A 14,950-nucleotide genomic window follows, 5' to 3' on the forward strand; every position below is an offset into this window, starting at 1 on the left:
CCAGCCCTTGTCTTAGAGGATGACCAGTGGAGACTCCCCAGGCTGCAGTGTTTTTTATCCAAAAAGAAAAGATTTCACTTAATTTCCAGTCCAGGCATGCTGATGATTTGCTCCCAATTGCTGGATACTCTCACCAGGAGTCCCACTCTGCAAGAAGAAGTCTTGTCCCCAGTGAGGACCTGGGAGCCCTGAGCCCACCCTTCCCTGTGGAGACATCACCACAACCACGCAGCGCAGAACAGCCTCCCACAAGCCACTTGATGCTTTTTAATTAGAATATTTCGCTTGGACATATGTTTTTCATGTTACATCGCTTGGTGTGAATACAAAGAGGCCAGCAGACGCTAATACATATGACACACAAGCACACGCACACAGAGTCCTGGCACCCCCCCAAAATCATGGGGTGCATGGGAGGCCAACAGAGCTGTAAGTGGAGGGATGAGGGTGGTGGCAGGGGAAAGCTGGCCCAGGACAGCGCTGGAAAACATTGCTGTGCTGCATCATCTACTGAGTGTGCTGTGGGAGGCAATGATGGCTGGAGACTCACGAAAAGCAGTGGTGGTGATGGGGATGATGAGCACGTGTCTAAGGATCCCTGGGACAGCTGGATCATGGCAGCTGGGAAAGGGAGAGAAGAATCAGAGATGGATGGTGAGAAGGCAGCTTGGCTCCCAGTGTAGCCTTGGTTGGTGTAACCATACTCCCATCACCAGAATGCCTTGGGTAGGGGGATGGTGGAGGAAAGGGATCTCCTAGCAGCCCTGTCTGGCTGGTGGATGTCTCCGTGCAGCATCTCATTCACTTTTGTGCAGCAACCAAGTTCCAAAGTCACTGCTGCACCCCAGCTGCGTGTCATGGTCCTTGAGGTCCGGTAGGCAGTGCTGCTGACTCTGCCTGGCATGCCATGGTGTTGGAGGTCTGAGTCCAGCTGAGCTTAAGAGAACAATACATGACACCCTACAATATGGACTTTTATGAAAGCAGCCAAACTCAGCCCAATGCACAGGACCAAAAGAGGTCTCCCACATCTACTGAGATCCACTCAGCATTAATGACACCAGCACCAGATCGTGGTGGACAATTGTCACCCCTCCTGATGCCCCACACCCAGGCATGTGCTCCTTTGAAGCCCGGATTTTGGAAAGGCACCCCAGGCTCCTTCCCTTGCATCCCACCAGACACAACATGGCTTCAGACTCCTCTCTGCTGGCAGGTCCCAACTCTGCTCCAGAGCAGGCTGGTCCGCACTGTGTGGCATCAGGTGGAAGAGCGGTGAGAACAACTAGCCAGCAGATTAGTACAGCCAACCAAAGATGGAGAAAAGCCCACTGAAATCAAGGGCCTGCCCTTGCTGTGAGTGGTTCAGGTCTAGCTGGGACTCATAAAGAGCCATTTTTATACAGCAACACACACAAAAGCACAATAAAATAATTAGCTGTTTCCAACCCTGATGGCCAAGTCCATGTTTGAATTACAGCTCAACGCAGGCTTGGCCTTAGTCTTCCAAGCATGGGGACTTCAAAGCCCCTATATCCATATTGAAGCTTGCAGTAAAGATACTCCCAGGGTTAATTCGTCTGGGCACAGGGGGCAAAAGGAGATAGTTTGTCTTCCAAGCTTCACTTCCAGCTGAGCTCATAAGTTGGGAAAGATGCGCCTTACTCAGCCTCTGGCAATCACAACTCTGGGAGAATCCCTGGGCAAGGGATTGTCCTGCAGGTCACCCTCAGCCCCAAGTCAGCGTCCAGATACTGGCACAAAATGCAGGATTTTTTTTCCTTTTTAATGTTTTAAAAAATAAATAGAAGAAGAAACAAAACTTCAAAATTTGTTCTTTAAATATTTCCAGCATTGCACAGACAGCACTTTAGTACTCTAACCTGTTTGTTTATTTTGATTCCTAGTTAAAATGTGCTCCTCCCAGCCTGCTTTTTCTTTCTGTCCTTCTTAAGAACGCAACGTATTCTTTTGTAACGTCAAAAAAACAAGCCCTGCAGTGTTCACTGGACATCTTTCCAGCATGGGTCCAGCTGAAACCAGGACAGTCAGGGCTCTGTTATTCCTCTTCAAACCTGAAATGCCCATAACCTCACCAAAAAGCCGTTAGCATCCCGATAGCTCTCTCTTACTTAAGAAAAAAACAAACCAAACCAAAACAAGCCACGCACACACATACACACACACACACACAAATCCTCTTCCAAGAGCCTTTGCGATGCCAACCGTTGGGTTCAGGCTAACCTCCTGCTGCTGTGTCTTTGCTCAGTCACTGTCTGAGAGCAGCGGTGTCCCCTGGAAATCTTTGAGGTGTAAGATGGAGTCGGGGTGCAGGGTGGGGAAGGAGAACAGGAGGTCAGAGATAGTCGTCTTCGCTGGAAGGGGAGGTGGGATTTGAGCCCTCAAGGTCAGAGTCCAGCGAACTCCCTGATGGTGTTCGGCTCATCTTCCACATCTGGGAGGCAAAGGTTCTCCCCCAGCTGCACGGGTATCCCACAGGCCTCAGCTGGTGAATTAGCCTCATGGCCACCTGCCAGTGGCTTCTTGCAGTTCACTTGCTACCCTTTGCACTCCTCTGTTTGCTCATGGCTGTCAGCATCTGGCTGATGTACGAGGTCAAAAGATCATCCATCTTGTACCCCTGAGGAGGAGACAGAAGATGTTACCTGCCTTTAGAACATAGATCACAGTCTCTGGCTCGTGCCTCCAGAACACACTGGCTACCAGTTTTTGACTTTCAACTTTTCAGGTACATTTTGACCTGTTCCACTATTCTCCTTGGGTGAAATGACATCACCACAAGGAACACAGTCCAAACATAATTTGGAGTGTTGAGATGGAGGAACTCATCATTCCAGGATGCTCTTGAGGCTGGGATGAGACCTGGATTTTCAAATGGCCAACAAAATACTGAATGCCTCAGATGATAACTAACAATTAATCCAGCAGGAACTTTTATCCTTCAAGGTTTGGGTTTAAGATAGTCTAGGAGGAGGTTTGTTTCTGTGACTGTTACTAGGGACAAGCTGGGCAAAGGATCTTGGTAAGAGGGCTCAAGAGTACCCCCTGAGCCCACACTGGCTTTAACATGCTTTTCAGACCAGTGACAGGGAGCAATGCCCCATGCTCCTGAGATGGCAAAGTCCCAAGCACCTCAGGCTTGCTTGTAGGTTGGATGATGGACCAACTGAGAGCCCTGATCCATTGAGCAGAGCCATGGGAAATGCAGAAGAAAAAAAAAAAAAACAACACATTGGGGGGCTTTTTTAAGAGATCACTTTCAGCCCAGAGAATCCCTAAGACGCAATTTGCTGGAAGCATTTAATTTTGCCTGTCAAAGTCAGGATTTAGTCTAACTGCTTCCAATAATCTTTAACGCTCCTTACCAGGGAGGTCTCGCAGAGCAGCTTGCTTCCTCTCACCAGGTTGCCAATGGTTATATGGAAGTATGTGTTGCCACTGCTCCAGTTGGAGATCTTGGTGAAGGGGTGAGTGATGAGAATATCCTGGTGGGAACACAAGACTGACACTCAACATGTGAGAGCCTCGACTTTCACGAAGGGCTGTGGGGACCTCTCATGTCCTCGTTCACTTTCCATCAAAGCAGACCAAGGATGTCTACTGTGATGAGACTGTACCATGGCCTCATGGGAATGGCAGTGAGATGCAAGACTCTGGATCCTCCAGTGCTTGTGGAGGACTGCCGTACCAGAATCACCATGCGGCTGGTGGAAGTAACTAGCAGGAGCTAATTTACTCCAGCTCCTGTCCTAATGTCTGTGAAAAGATTAAGGAAGGAGGGTGTGTATCCTCCAGTTACAGGGCACTAATAGTTGATGCTCCCAATCCATCTCCTGTTGAAAGAGGCTGGGCTGGCTCTCTGCAACAGTGAATTTCAGCCTCCAGAGACTTTTCTGGCTATCCAGCCTTTCTAACTAGGCTTAATGAGAACTCCTGAAGTTCTGAACAGCACAGTCTTTGGGGTGACCTCTGTGAGGGGTTGGAGAGTGGGCTCAGGAGCATCTGGTGAAGACCTTAGTTTTGCTTACCTTGGTTTTGGGATCGATGAGGCTGACTCCATGCTTATTGATGGCAATTAGAAGGATTTCTGGATAATTTGGCTCTGTAGTTTGCTGTTGGAAATGAGATTAACTGGTTAGGGGATGTGTCATGCAAAATCAGACCCCTTCCTATTTCCTCTCTCCCTGTCTTCTCCTGCCAGCATTTGGTGGCCCATTAACTACAATCCAGTTTATCCTTTACAGATAAACATAGAGGTCATTAAGGTATCAGCAGTGGTCAGGGCTGTCTACTTAAGTATAGATGTTCTAAATGCATGATAACCAGTGGGTGACTTGCTGACAGCATTAAGTTCCTTGCTTCCTTTGGTGGCCTCCCAAAAATGAAGCCACCTTGCCATTGGCAAGGAAGAGCTGGGACAGGCTGGCAAACCCCAGACATCTCCTCTCCTCTTCCAGTCTCTGTTTGGTGTTCTGCTCATCCTCATGCCTGCTGCTGTGGACCTCCAGGCCAAGACTACACTGCTCTGTCCCCTTCTGATCTTTACATTCAGTTTTGTTCCTGATGGTAAACCCTTCTCCCAGCCCTGTGTCATGAGGACCTCCAATTTGTTTGATTGATGAGTCAGAGCACAGGGGATGGGGGCTCAGCTCTTGGTGCCGCTACAGATTTCTTTGCTACCAAGTCACTCTTGGTGGAAAAATCACAGGATATATTCAGATCTCTTATGCTGTCTAAGATGGATATAAGAGAAAATGGTGTGCCCAAGTTCAAGGAACTCATGAGTAATTTTAGCAACTTGTTTCCAGCCCAAGCTCACTGTGTGGTCATTGAGAAAAGGGAGTTGCAATAAGGTGTCCAGAGTACTTGGACAGACTTTATGACTACTGGCCTCTACTGTCTTTGATGGAAGTCTGGTGCTGTGGTGGGTGGTCTGGATTTGGTTCATGGTAGGTGCAGACACGTGCCTTGGAAAACCACGTTTGCCTTGGCAAAACAGAGAATGGCTCTTCAGCAGCACAGCTACGAGTATAGACCCAATGACTGAGATATGCTGAAGCTCTACAATGCCTTTGTCTGTGTAAAGAGGCAGGGCAGCAATAAATGAGTGTATCAGCCCTTTACTGATGGAGAGTCTCACACTCTTTCCCTGCTTCATCAGAGTTGTCCCAGTCTGGTCCAGACACTGGGACAACCCTGCATACCTGGAACCCTTCTGTTATATGGGGCTCCCGACCTTGGCTAAAAGCTTCCAGAAAACCCCCAAGAAGGGAAGGTACCTTCACTTCAAAAAATGCTGATCCAAATGTAGGCCACTTGAAGACAATCTTTAGGAAGGCAAGCTTGGCTTCTTCTCTTGTTTTGCCTGCGTGCTTATTGTAGTATGCCACGATGGACTGCAACAGAGAACACAACAGAGCTGGAGGGTTTGCACTACCTAACACCAGGGATGTTTGCAGGGAAGGAGCATCAGTCCCACAAAGATGGTCGGTTCTAGTTTCTGCTCCAATGAACACTTCACAAAAGTGCTGGCTGGTCACTGGAGCAGGGCCTGGAACCAAGGCAGGTCCTTCTTTCTTAGATGAGCTGTGCTGGTGACTCCATTAAAGGGATTATAAGTTTTGATCCTCCAATTTATGCAGCAGAGGAGACTGAGAGACCTTCAACCCAGAGAAGCTGATAGCTTGCTGGTTAGGCACATGGCTGAGTTCAAGACCCAGGAAACAGAAAGGACTTGTAAGACTATTTCTTGGCAGTGAGACACCTATGTTATTTTATGGCTCTAGACAAGTCTGTACCTGTGCCACAGCTCTTCCTGTGTAAAGCAGGGAGAATTACCCCTCTACTCTGTAGTCTGCCTTAAACAACAGACCTTTACATGAGACCGTCTCCCAGCATGTGTCCGTATGACATTGCATCCACCCACTACAGCACAAAGAAAACCCACTGCAAGGCACGCGTGTATGGGCGCGCATGTACAATTCCTCCTCTTGGTGATGTTGGGAAGGCTGCAGCTCTGCTAAGCCTCAAAAGGGACCATGGGTCACTCATTCTGGCAGCCCCACTTCAACGTTGAACGTCAAACATTTCACCCAAGAGACTCGGCTTCCCGCAGCCAGGCCTGGCGTATGACTCAAGCTGCTGTTTTACCCTTTTCCAGTCGTCTGGAGAGAGCTGCCGGACGAGGTCCTGAGGCACCAGCTCCTTCAGGAGCTTGGGGATGCTGGGGAAATAGGACTTGTCGTCCTCAAACTTCACCCGGTAGATGAGAGCTGCCAGCTGCAGCACTTCTTCCCGTGTGCACTTGTGGTAGCCGCGGAGGTACTTTGGTAACTCCTGCATGGAGGAAAGAACAATTCAGAGATAGAGGGGATGACCACAGACCTTCACTCTCAGGTGTTAAATGGAGTTTGTGGAGGTATCCAGCCCCTGGTTAAGAGACTGTGCTCTGGGAACACTCGTAGCAGTTGTGTTGAGTGTGGCGGAAAGGCACCTGCTCAGCTGAGACCATACTAGATGTTTTAAAGATCCTCTCTGCTCTAAAACAGTCTCCTGTTCCTACATGGAACAGGGAGGTGCCTATGTTAGCTGTCAGATGTGTGAACCTACAGTCTTATTCACCCTCCCTCATCCCAGGAGATCCACCCCTAGTAATGGCCGCTTGGAATTGAATGGGTTTTCTGCTTTTTTTTTTTTAATTTTAAAAATCTATTCCCTCATTACCAGAAGTGTCTGAAAATGTCTCAAGTGACTAACTAACTCAAGCATTAAGGGATACAGTCATCTTGGGATAACCACTTTATCCAGGCAAGAACACAGGGAGTGTATGTGTATGTGAGAGAGAACTTCGGGACATGAAGGTGTCTCTTCTACACCAGAAGAAACAAGAGCAGAACTCTAACTTCTTACCTGACTGCTGGGACCTTCACAGCTCATCTCCATGAATGGGGGTGGCTGAAAACCCTTGGGATGCCTCTGAATTCAGCCTCCCTGCTGAGGCTGCCAGCAGGACACACCCTCTCCTGTTTCTTGCTGCCCACCCAAGAGCAGCTGGCCCAAATCCCAGCTGAGGTGGTTACCCTAAAGTGCACAAAGGCTGCTCCTCACTATGGAACTCAACAGCGCTCTTTGCAGTGCTCTATTTAAGGCAAGAGTTCTTCCTATTTAATGCAAGACTTCATCCATCTGCAGATGGACAAAGCCTTTGTAACCCATTCCTAATTCCTCCCAAGTCTCCACTGCTATTGCAGGCTCCCGGAGTACCTGGTAATAGTGGAAGATTGAGTCTGCCATCGAGTCCTTTCCAGGCGTTGTGTTGGTCCACAGCTTTTTCATGAAGAACACTTGGTAGGTGAGGGAAGGCACTATACCTGTGCAAGGGAAGCAGGGAGCAGATATGTAAAAGCGATGTTGTGAGTACCACCTGGCAATTGGTGTCCATGCAAGCCAGCAGTGCCTGCGTGCCATCACAACCTGCAGGGACAGGGGCAATCGCAAGGCCAAATGGACTCTGACCTTGTGGAGAAAACCACATTTTTCTTTTGCAAAGCTTTAATAAAATGGAAAGACTGTTTGGATTCACTTGCATGACTGTACTTCAGTGATAGTGCTCGTGCCTAATGCAGGACCGAGGAGTTGCACCCTGGAGGCACGTGTGTTTTGCAGCCACTGATATATTCACCAGAGCTGCAGCCAGCTCCACTGTGGATGTGGGCAGCAAGGCGAGATGAATCCCACCACGGAAACCTTCCCACAGACAGGCCCTGGAGAGCTGCCCACCATCAGGTGCTCTTTGTAGGGGCCAGGTCTAGCCCTGGAGCAGAGGTCTTGCTGCTCCTGGACAGATGATGTCCCAGGTGATGTCCCTAGGGCTGTCCCCTGATGTCCCCCAGACAGCACACCCACAGTAGTGTGGCCCAACAGATGTGGCAGACCGCATGGTTAATCTAGTTTGAAAGGTCTGGAGGGCTCTAGGAGGGCTCTGAATGACCCACAATGGAGAAAAGTCACTGTTACCATCTTTTGCTGGTCTTGCTTTCTTTATCCAGTCCGTCAGGTGTCTCACAAAGTCAAAGAAGAAATCTCCCTCGGGGACGCTGATGACCTGGGGGACACAGCACATAGTTACAAAGACTGAGCAAGTGGCAAGAAGCCACAGGCAGGGTTGGCCATTGCCTCATCTCCTGTAGTTGTTGCTCACTGCTTTGTCCCCGTTACACTGATGTGTTACAAACTGCTGACGTGAGAAAGCCACAGCCAGCACCTTGCTGCAGGCTCTGTCTCTAATTTCACCTATTACTCCTTACCGCGGCTTCCTATTTCACTGGAGCAATTTGTTTCCCTTCATGATGACTGTCTCCATAGATTTCTCCCAGTTACCTGAGGCAGCTCTAAGCTGCACATTTTTCTTAGTCCTTTCTTATAAATCCGACTCAGCAACAGGCTAGGAGAGCTTTGCCTGTGTTTTAAGCCCTTCGAGACGATTGCTGTAAGTCAGGGCTGTGGGACTGCAAATCTCACCTGTAGCAGGTTGGATCTGACTTAGCGACACCACGCTGCTTGCCAAGAAATGCATCTCACCCGTGAGGGTGCAGATAGTTCTGGCTCCACCAATGTGTACCCACTGGCAGGTGGGTCACCCCGAGTGCCTCGGGGCTACCCCAGCCCCTGGGTGGGTCACTCACCTTGTCGGAGATTTTGACGAAGAGGCTGAAGCCCTCAGAGGACTTTAGGAGCAGCCTGTTGGAGATGTTCTGGCAGAAGTCCTTGGCTTTTGTGCTGGACTCCACCTCAAATGCCTACAAAGAAAGGAAGATCCTCATCACTGCTACCTCAAGGTTAATTTCCACTTTATGCTCTCTGAGGAACTCTAGGCTCAGCTGCACAGAGGGATTTAGGTGCCCACCACCAATGAAATCAGTGACATTGTGGATTGTGGCTCTGGGCACGGGAAGGGATGTTCGGAGAAGCTCAGCCATGCTACTGCTGTACCGTTGCGCTTCGTGATGCTCTATCTGTATCCTGTGCTGGCTTATCCAGGGCTCCCCAGGCGACACAAAGGATTTTTCTGATCTAACAGTTATGTCTCAGAGCTGTTTTTCTAGGGGGGGTAGAGAGCGAGTGAGATACCTCCAGGCTGATTTGTCCCAACTGTCTCTCCACTGATCATGATGAGGTCAGATGCCTGGCTTAGATCAAATGCCTGACTTCTAGGTAGCTGAAGAGAGGGGAGATGACTCCTGCTTTATGTGTGGATGGGATTTCTAAAGGACTGTCCCACCTGCATGCAGGTCCCAGTCCTGGTTTTGCCTTTTGAGCTGTGCTCAGCATTTACATCACCTCAGTTTTGTTCTGTCCACTTAAAGAGATTCGGTTCGTAGCAGTTTAAGGAATTTAAGCTTCTGACCACCACATGCATGACTGTGTTAGCCTGAACCACCACGACCCATGTTCCACATGCCACAAGAGGCCAGCCTGGAGCTCAGTGCTGCTGGTGTTCAGCAGCTTTTCAGTGCAGATGCATGTTGTACTGGAATGATGCTACTCTGCCAGTCCACCTGGGTGACTGCCATGGCCAAAAGGATCACAGCAAACCCATCCAAGTGCAGAAGTCCCACTGCCTCCTTCTACTGGCTCTCACACAGATGCATGTGTATAAAGCTCATTGCTGGTTGTGTAGAAAAAAGCACTCAAAGTGATGAGAAATCCCAGAAGTTCTCTCAACTCCCCATTACAGATAAGCAAGCTGCTGGAAAGGAATCCTTTTCCTTCCATGGGTGTGCACTCCTTTACACAGAAACCCATTTGGAAATACAGGAATTTAGTTGTGCCCAAGGGCATGAGGGGAGACAGAGATGCGAGCCTCATAGGAAGACTGTAATCAGTAGCATGAGACAGCAGTATCTGCAAGGACATGCATATCTGCTCTGGCATCAATATAATAAGCTGCCTTATTAGCGTGTAAGATGCTTAAGGAGAGGTTCCTGACTGCAGTTATGATTTTTGTGTCATCTCAGGTCAGAAGGTATAATTTCAGTTACCTACTTGCCAGTGCTGCCATAATCTGCCCAGTCCCCAGGGAGCCCGATCACGGTACCCCGCTGGGCGTAGCTGGGTGGACAATGTCTGTCGGTCTAGGCTGCAAATAACTGGTAGCCAAGGCTTGTGAGCCACTGTGAGTGAATGGAGATGAACCCACCCAGTTTCCTTCTTTCTGGGGTCATAGTATAAAGCCTTCAGCAAGCACTGGCATGTCTTGAAAAACGTGAATTGCAGCAAATCAAACCCCTGAGCTGGTCAGGATAGATAAGGATGGGTTTTCCTTACACTGCTCTGGTCCAGAGTCTTCTGGAAAGGATGAGTTTTTCTGAATCAGAATCAATATTAGCCTCTTCTGAGATTTTAATAGGAAAATCGACTGCCATCCTGACAGAAAAGAAGAATTTCCTTCTCCCCTGTTTACCTCATCAGTGTCATCAGGGAAGTAAACCTTGTGGAAAATTTGGGTGGTTTTGTGTTGAATGGCTTCCACTTCTACCAGATGGGGCGGGTACTTCCTGGATCCATTCCTGCAAAACAGGAGGTGGCAAATGCCAAATCATCAAAGCAAGAATCTTTTGTTTAAATCTTCCATTTTAATACATATTATTTTTTGAGTAACTTCAGCGACTTTCTTAATATTAGGTTTTTTTCCCTCCTAAAAAAAAGAAAGCAAAATTGTAATGGGGAATGTGTATTTGCTTAGGTTGTAGGTGACTTAGAAGGACCTGGACAAAGTCAGCTTAATTAATGTCTACTTTCCCACACACAGTTTATCAGCGATATCCTCCACCCAATGTCCCTTTCATTCACTTGGTTGAACACAGAGAGAGGCTGTGAGTTTTCACTGTCCCTCCCAGCCACCAAAATATCTCCTACTCATATTTTCTCATGCATATTTGGATGCTGTGGCACAGTCAGGACTAGGAGGTCTTTTGGTGCCGTACCTCAGGGCTTTCTGGAGTCTCTGGATGCAGTCTGCTGCCAAGGGGTGATGTTTCCTGGACTGCAGGAACCTCTGGACATGGGGCAGGAGGATGTTACTTGGAGGGAAAAGGCCTGTACACAACCACAACAGCTCCCAGCCTTTCTCTTCACTGTACCTACACAAGGAGAGACCCAGGAGGAAAAAAAATCACCCACAGCACGGACACTTCAGATCTGCTTTGCTCAACAGAGGCTAGTGCATTTGGGCCAAGGGGAAGGAACGACTCTTACTTGATGTGGTTGTCCGTGAGCTGCTTGAGGGTCTGACAGTAGATTTCATCCTTCAGGGGTTCGGCTTTCAAGGCACCTTCAAATATTTGGTCTGTCAGCTCATTAACTGAGCGGGTCCTTTTCGATGGGTAGTCACCCATATACTTCAGCACTGGTGGGAGGTAGGAGTCAAGGATCAACTAACTGGGATGATTGGGGAAGCCCTTCTGTTGATGATGTCATTAAAGACATCCTACACATGACTACAGAAGTGGCTGCAATTTGATGGATGGGGCTCAGTGTATCGTAAAGGCTTCAGATTGCTTTAGGTGATGTCCAGCAAGCTCTCTCCCTTTATCATGCATCATCTCAGGTGGAAAGAATTGTTTTGGGGTCAGGATATGTAGACCTAAGAAAGCTGCATGTGATTATGTGTTACCTGATCACACATACAGGTACTACTGTAAAAGACCAGATTTTCGGCTAGTGTCAGACACCAGTGGAGCTGCAGTAACATAAACCAAATAACTACCTTCACCATCATGCCAAATTGCAACTATTCTGCAGGAAAACAGGCCACAGTTTTCTGAATTAACATGTATGACACAGCAAGAGGAAAAGGATAAAATTACAAATGCCCTCTTGTTTTTTTGCCAGTTCTTTTAATTCCTCCTCCTGTTATTATTTGCTAGTAAGAGGAAACCAGTATTAGCAGCAAGAATGTAATATTAATCAGTAACAGGCTTATACAAACAGAATGTTCAAACCATGAAGATTGGATCCTAGAGCAAAGCCCCACCAAAAAATAAAAGCTACTTCAACAGATTGGATCTATGTCTGCACTCAGTTCATCTCTCCCATGCTGTGTACGTTCTGCCAGGTAAGGGATATTCAGTCCTCGAGGCCATGTGGACTGTTTGTATCCACACTGATTAGGTCTACAGCTTTCCACAGCAGATGTATTTTGGAGAGACATAGCTGAAAGCAAGCCAGAACAGAGCCAGTGAGTTAACCACTAAGCAGTGTGGACCAGCAGGACTCAATAACTTGTTCTCTGGCCCTCATTTATTAAGAAGCAGACACCCCTCAGGTCTCAAGGATGCTTGAGTACAGATTTCAGGATCAGACCTATCTCCAAGCCTGCAACATGGTCCCAAAGCCCTTAAGGGGGACAAGAAACTTTTCCAAGGGCTTTGCTTGGGGCCCTAAAGAGCCTGGTCAGCCCTTTGCCTGTCAGACGTGTTGCCCAAGGGCTCCCCCAGGCAGTGGAAGGATATCAATGAAGGCCATGCAGGCTTCTTGAGACAGCTCCTCGCTGCCCAGGATCTTCTTCAACAACGGCTGTTTGATGGGCTCACGGGTGTAACACCACAGCTTGTCCTTCCCGCGGCTCTTGGTGATCATGACCCGGCTGAGGGTATGCTTGGGAGGTGGCCTGGTGGCAAAGGCAAAGCAAGAGGAAAGGTGGAGAGGTTAGAATGATAAAAGGGACAGCTTGTGGCCAGTGTTTCACCTGGGAAGGTTGCTCACAGCACCTGGCTAACGAACTCTTACACCAAATGGGACTTCACAGTTTAGCAAGTATCCAGCTCCAGTTCTGCCCAAAGATAACCATTTGTACTTTCCTAGGGCTTGGAAAAGTCCCTTAGGGCCCCTGCCCAAGTACTGACACCAAAACAACCTTCTCTACCCCAAAAAGCTTCTAACCACAAGAGGAAGAATGATGGCAATGGATGGTCAGGGCAGCAACACTGAAAGAATATTGCCTAGCAGAACAAGCCTACCAGGGTGAAAACATCCCAGAGGATCTGATCTGCCTCTTTGGATTACCAGCCCATCTGAACAGGAGTGGGAGTTTTGGCATCAGTTTGGTCAGCTGCATTCAGCAGTGGTGCACATTTAAATCTTTGGAGCTGAGATGAAAATGCCTGCAACCTAATTCAACTGCTGCCTATGAGGTCTGAGGCTGTGTACGGGATCATAGGAAAGCAATATGAGACCACTATGCACGGCTTCCCACATAATACTAAATTTCACAGTTACACCTGTGCTGAGCCAATCTGAAGAAATCTTTCTTAAAAGAAACCTTGTCTGTGGAAAACCTACAGCTCAAACGCCATGACCTAAACTGGAGGTTGCAATTGTACAAAGTCACACAAGGGCATATTTGGAGTCTTTTCCCATAGCCAAAAATTTCCTGATTCCCAAGCTACCTGGATATGGATTCCTATTCTTATAATTTTTGAGGATGGTTTAAAACAATCACCTAAAATAATCATAGGAAAATTCCTCCAAGGTGTATGGCTTTACTCTCTCTTCACTGTCTGAAATTGCCAGCTGAGAGGTTCTGATAACATCTTGTCGTTGGTCAGGGGTCATCGTGACCAGTGCCTGTGAGATGAAAAGGTCTCTGTCACCCAGTATATTTGATATAATATATATCTGGTGTATTCAGAGAGAGGAAGCAGATACAAAATCAAAAGAAGAACAGTGAGTGAATAAGAATAACCCATTAATTCCAGTTAGTAGTAAGAACTGTGCAATTGTAATTTCTCTGTGCCATTCTCAGTCACCAATGCAAGGAATAACAAGTGTTTCCATGGCGTGGATCATTTTCTAATGAAGATAATGTGCTTTGGATGATACAGCTCCATACGTGAATGTAGTGGTTCCCTCCAACCCCAAATACACATTCAAGTAATCAGGCCAGCTGGAGGGATTTAGATTCATGGATATTCCAAGTCACAAGCTTCTGGTGTTCGAGGTGACAAGATCAGAAGAAAGGCTGAGAACACTTCGGCCTCTCAGTCACTTTAGTTTCCATCTTATCATCAGGGAGACTCTGGCCAGATCTAAGCTCTTCAGGAAGCCTTTTACCTCCTCAGGCTTTGTATCAAGTTTTGACATTCTGTAAGACAGCTTACCACGATCTCCAGTGGAGGCATGGTGACTGTAGGCAAGACGTACACGGAATCGGTTGGGAAATCTCCTCTCTGCTTAGTCCGTTCATTGAACCCATTAGCCCACCCTGAGTTCATCACATGTTCTCCTGTGTCCTGGTCCAGAACTATGAGGTCTCCTTTGAGGAAGCTGAGGAACCCTGATTCTTCTCCCACTGCAAGAAAAACAACCGTTAGTTTGGTATTTTTTTTCCAAATCCCTTGGAAGTAATTAATCTATCTGTATGTTTAACACTGGGCTGGGTCATTTACTTACCAGGGTTTGGGTTGTCTTGGAGAGCGACCACATACTTGGATCTCTTCCTTAGTCCTTCAAGGAAGGTCACCACCAGGTCCCGGATATCCTCTGCGTTGTTGGAGGTGAAAGTGTACTCATCGCCTTTAATGGTGGCCAAGGTGAAACTCTGCCCTTGCAACTTTCCCCCTCTGGGATATGTTTTTATAGGAGACATAAACAAGAAACGGAATGGCATCAAGAGGCAAAGCCTGGAAAAAGGCTGGTTTATAGTGAGATTACCAGCTAAATCTGTTCCTCCTTACCTGCTGCTTGACACAGCTGTGATCTCTGGGAAAGAGAGCTCTAAGAGAACCTGCTCCTGTTCATCCACAAAGTACACCCCTGTCCAGTTGACAGCTACAATCACATCATTTTTAGGCAGGCTTGGCCCTGAATTGAAGTCAAGATACACAATCAGTTCATGAAGTGTCTTAGGCTATAGAAAGTGTGTGCATTT

General features: G+C 47.8%; 1 protein-coding gene across 4 annotated transcripts in view; it reads right to left on the reverse strand.

Annotated features, from left to right (window-relative positions):
• Window positions 1–244: 244 nt before the first annotated feature.
• Window positions 245–14,950, reverse strand: part of MYO7A (myosin VIIA) — a 102,324-nt gene continuing 87,618 nt past the window's right edge. For all 4 annotated transcript variants that reach the window (XM_069808576.1, XM_069808579.1, XM_069808578.1 and 1 more), the window contains 16 exons: window positions 14,757–14,883; window positions 14,473–14,642; window positions 14,181–14,371; window positions 13,523–13,647; window positions 12,534–12,691; window positions 11,278–11,431; window positions 11,007–11,162; window positions 10,484–10,589; window positions 8,706–8,819; window positions 8,038–8,125; window positions 7,285–7,391; window positions 6,172–6,357; window positions 5,301–5,417; window positions 4,050–4,133; window positions 3,387–3,506; window positions 245–2,641 (listed from right to left, as the gene is read on the reverse strand). In XM_069808576.1, coding sequence (XP_069664677.1) covers window positions 2,552–2,641; window positions 3,387–3,506; window positions 4,050–4,133; window positions 5,301–5,417; window positions 6,172–6,357; window positions 7,285–7,391; window positions 8,038–8,125; window positions 8,706–8,819; window positions 10,484–10,589; window positions 11,007–11,162; window positions 11,278–11,431; window positions 12,534–12,691; window positions 13,523–13,647; window positions 14,181–14,371; window positions 14,473–14,642; window positions 14,757–14,883 — 2,093 coding nt within the window. In that variant the 3' untranslated portion in view covers window positions 245–2,551. The remainder of the gene's footprint in view (window positions 2,642–3,386; window positions 3,507–4,049; window positions 4,134–5,300; window positions 5,418–6,171; window positions 6,358–7,284; window positions 7,392–8,037; window positions 8,126–8,705; window positions 8,820–10,483; window positions 10,590–11,006; window positions 11,163–11,277; window positions 11,432–12,533; window positions 12,692–13,522; window positions 13,648–14,180; window positions 14,372–14,472; window positions 14,643–14,756; window positions 14,884–14,950) is intronic.

This window comes from Haliaeetus albicilla, chromosome 20, assembly GCF_947461875.1.
Source record: "Haliaeetus albicilla chromosome 20, bHalAlb1.1, whole genome shotgun sequence".
Taxonomy (NCBI): domain Eukaryota; kingdom Metazoa; phylum Chordata; class Aves; order Accipitriformes; family Accipitridae; genus Haliaeetus; species Haliaeetus albicilla.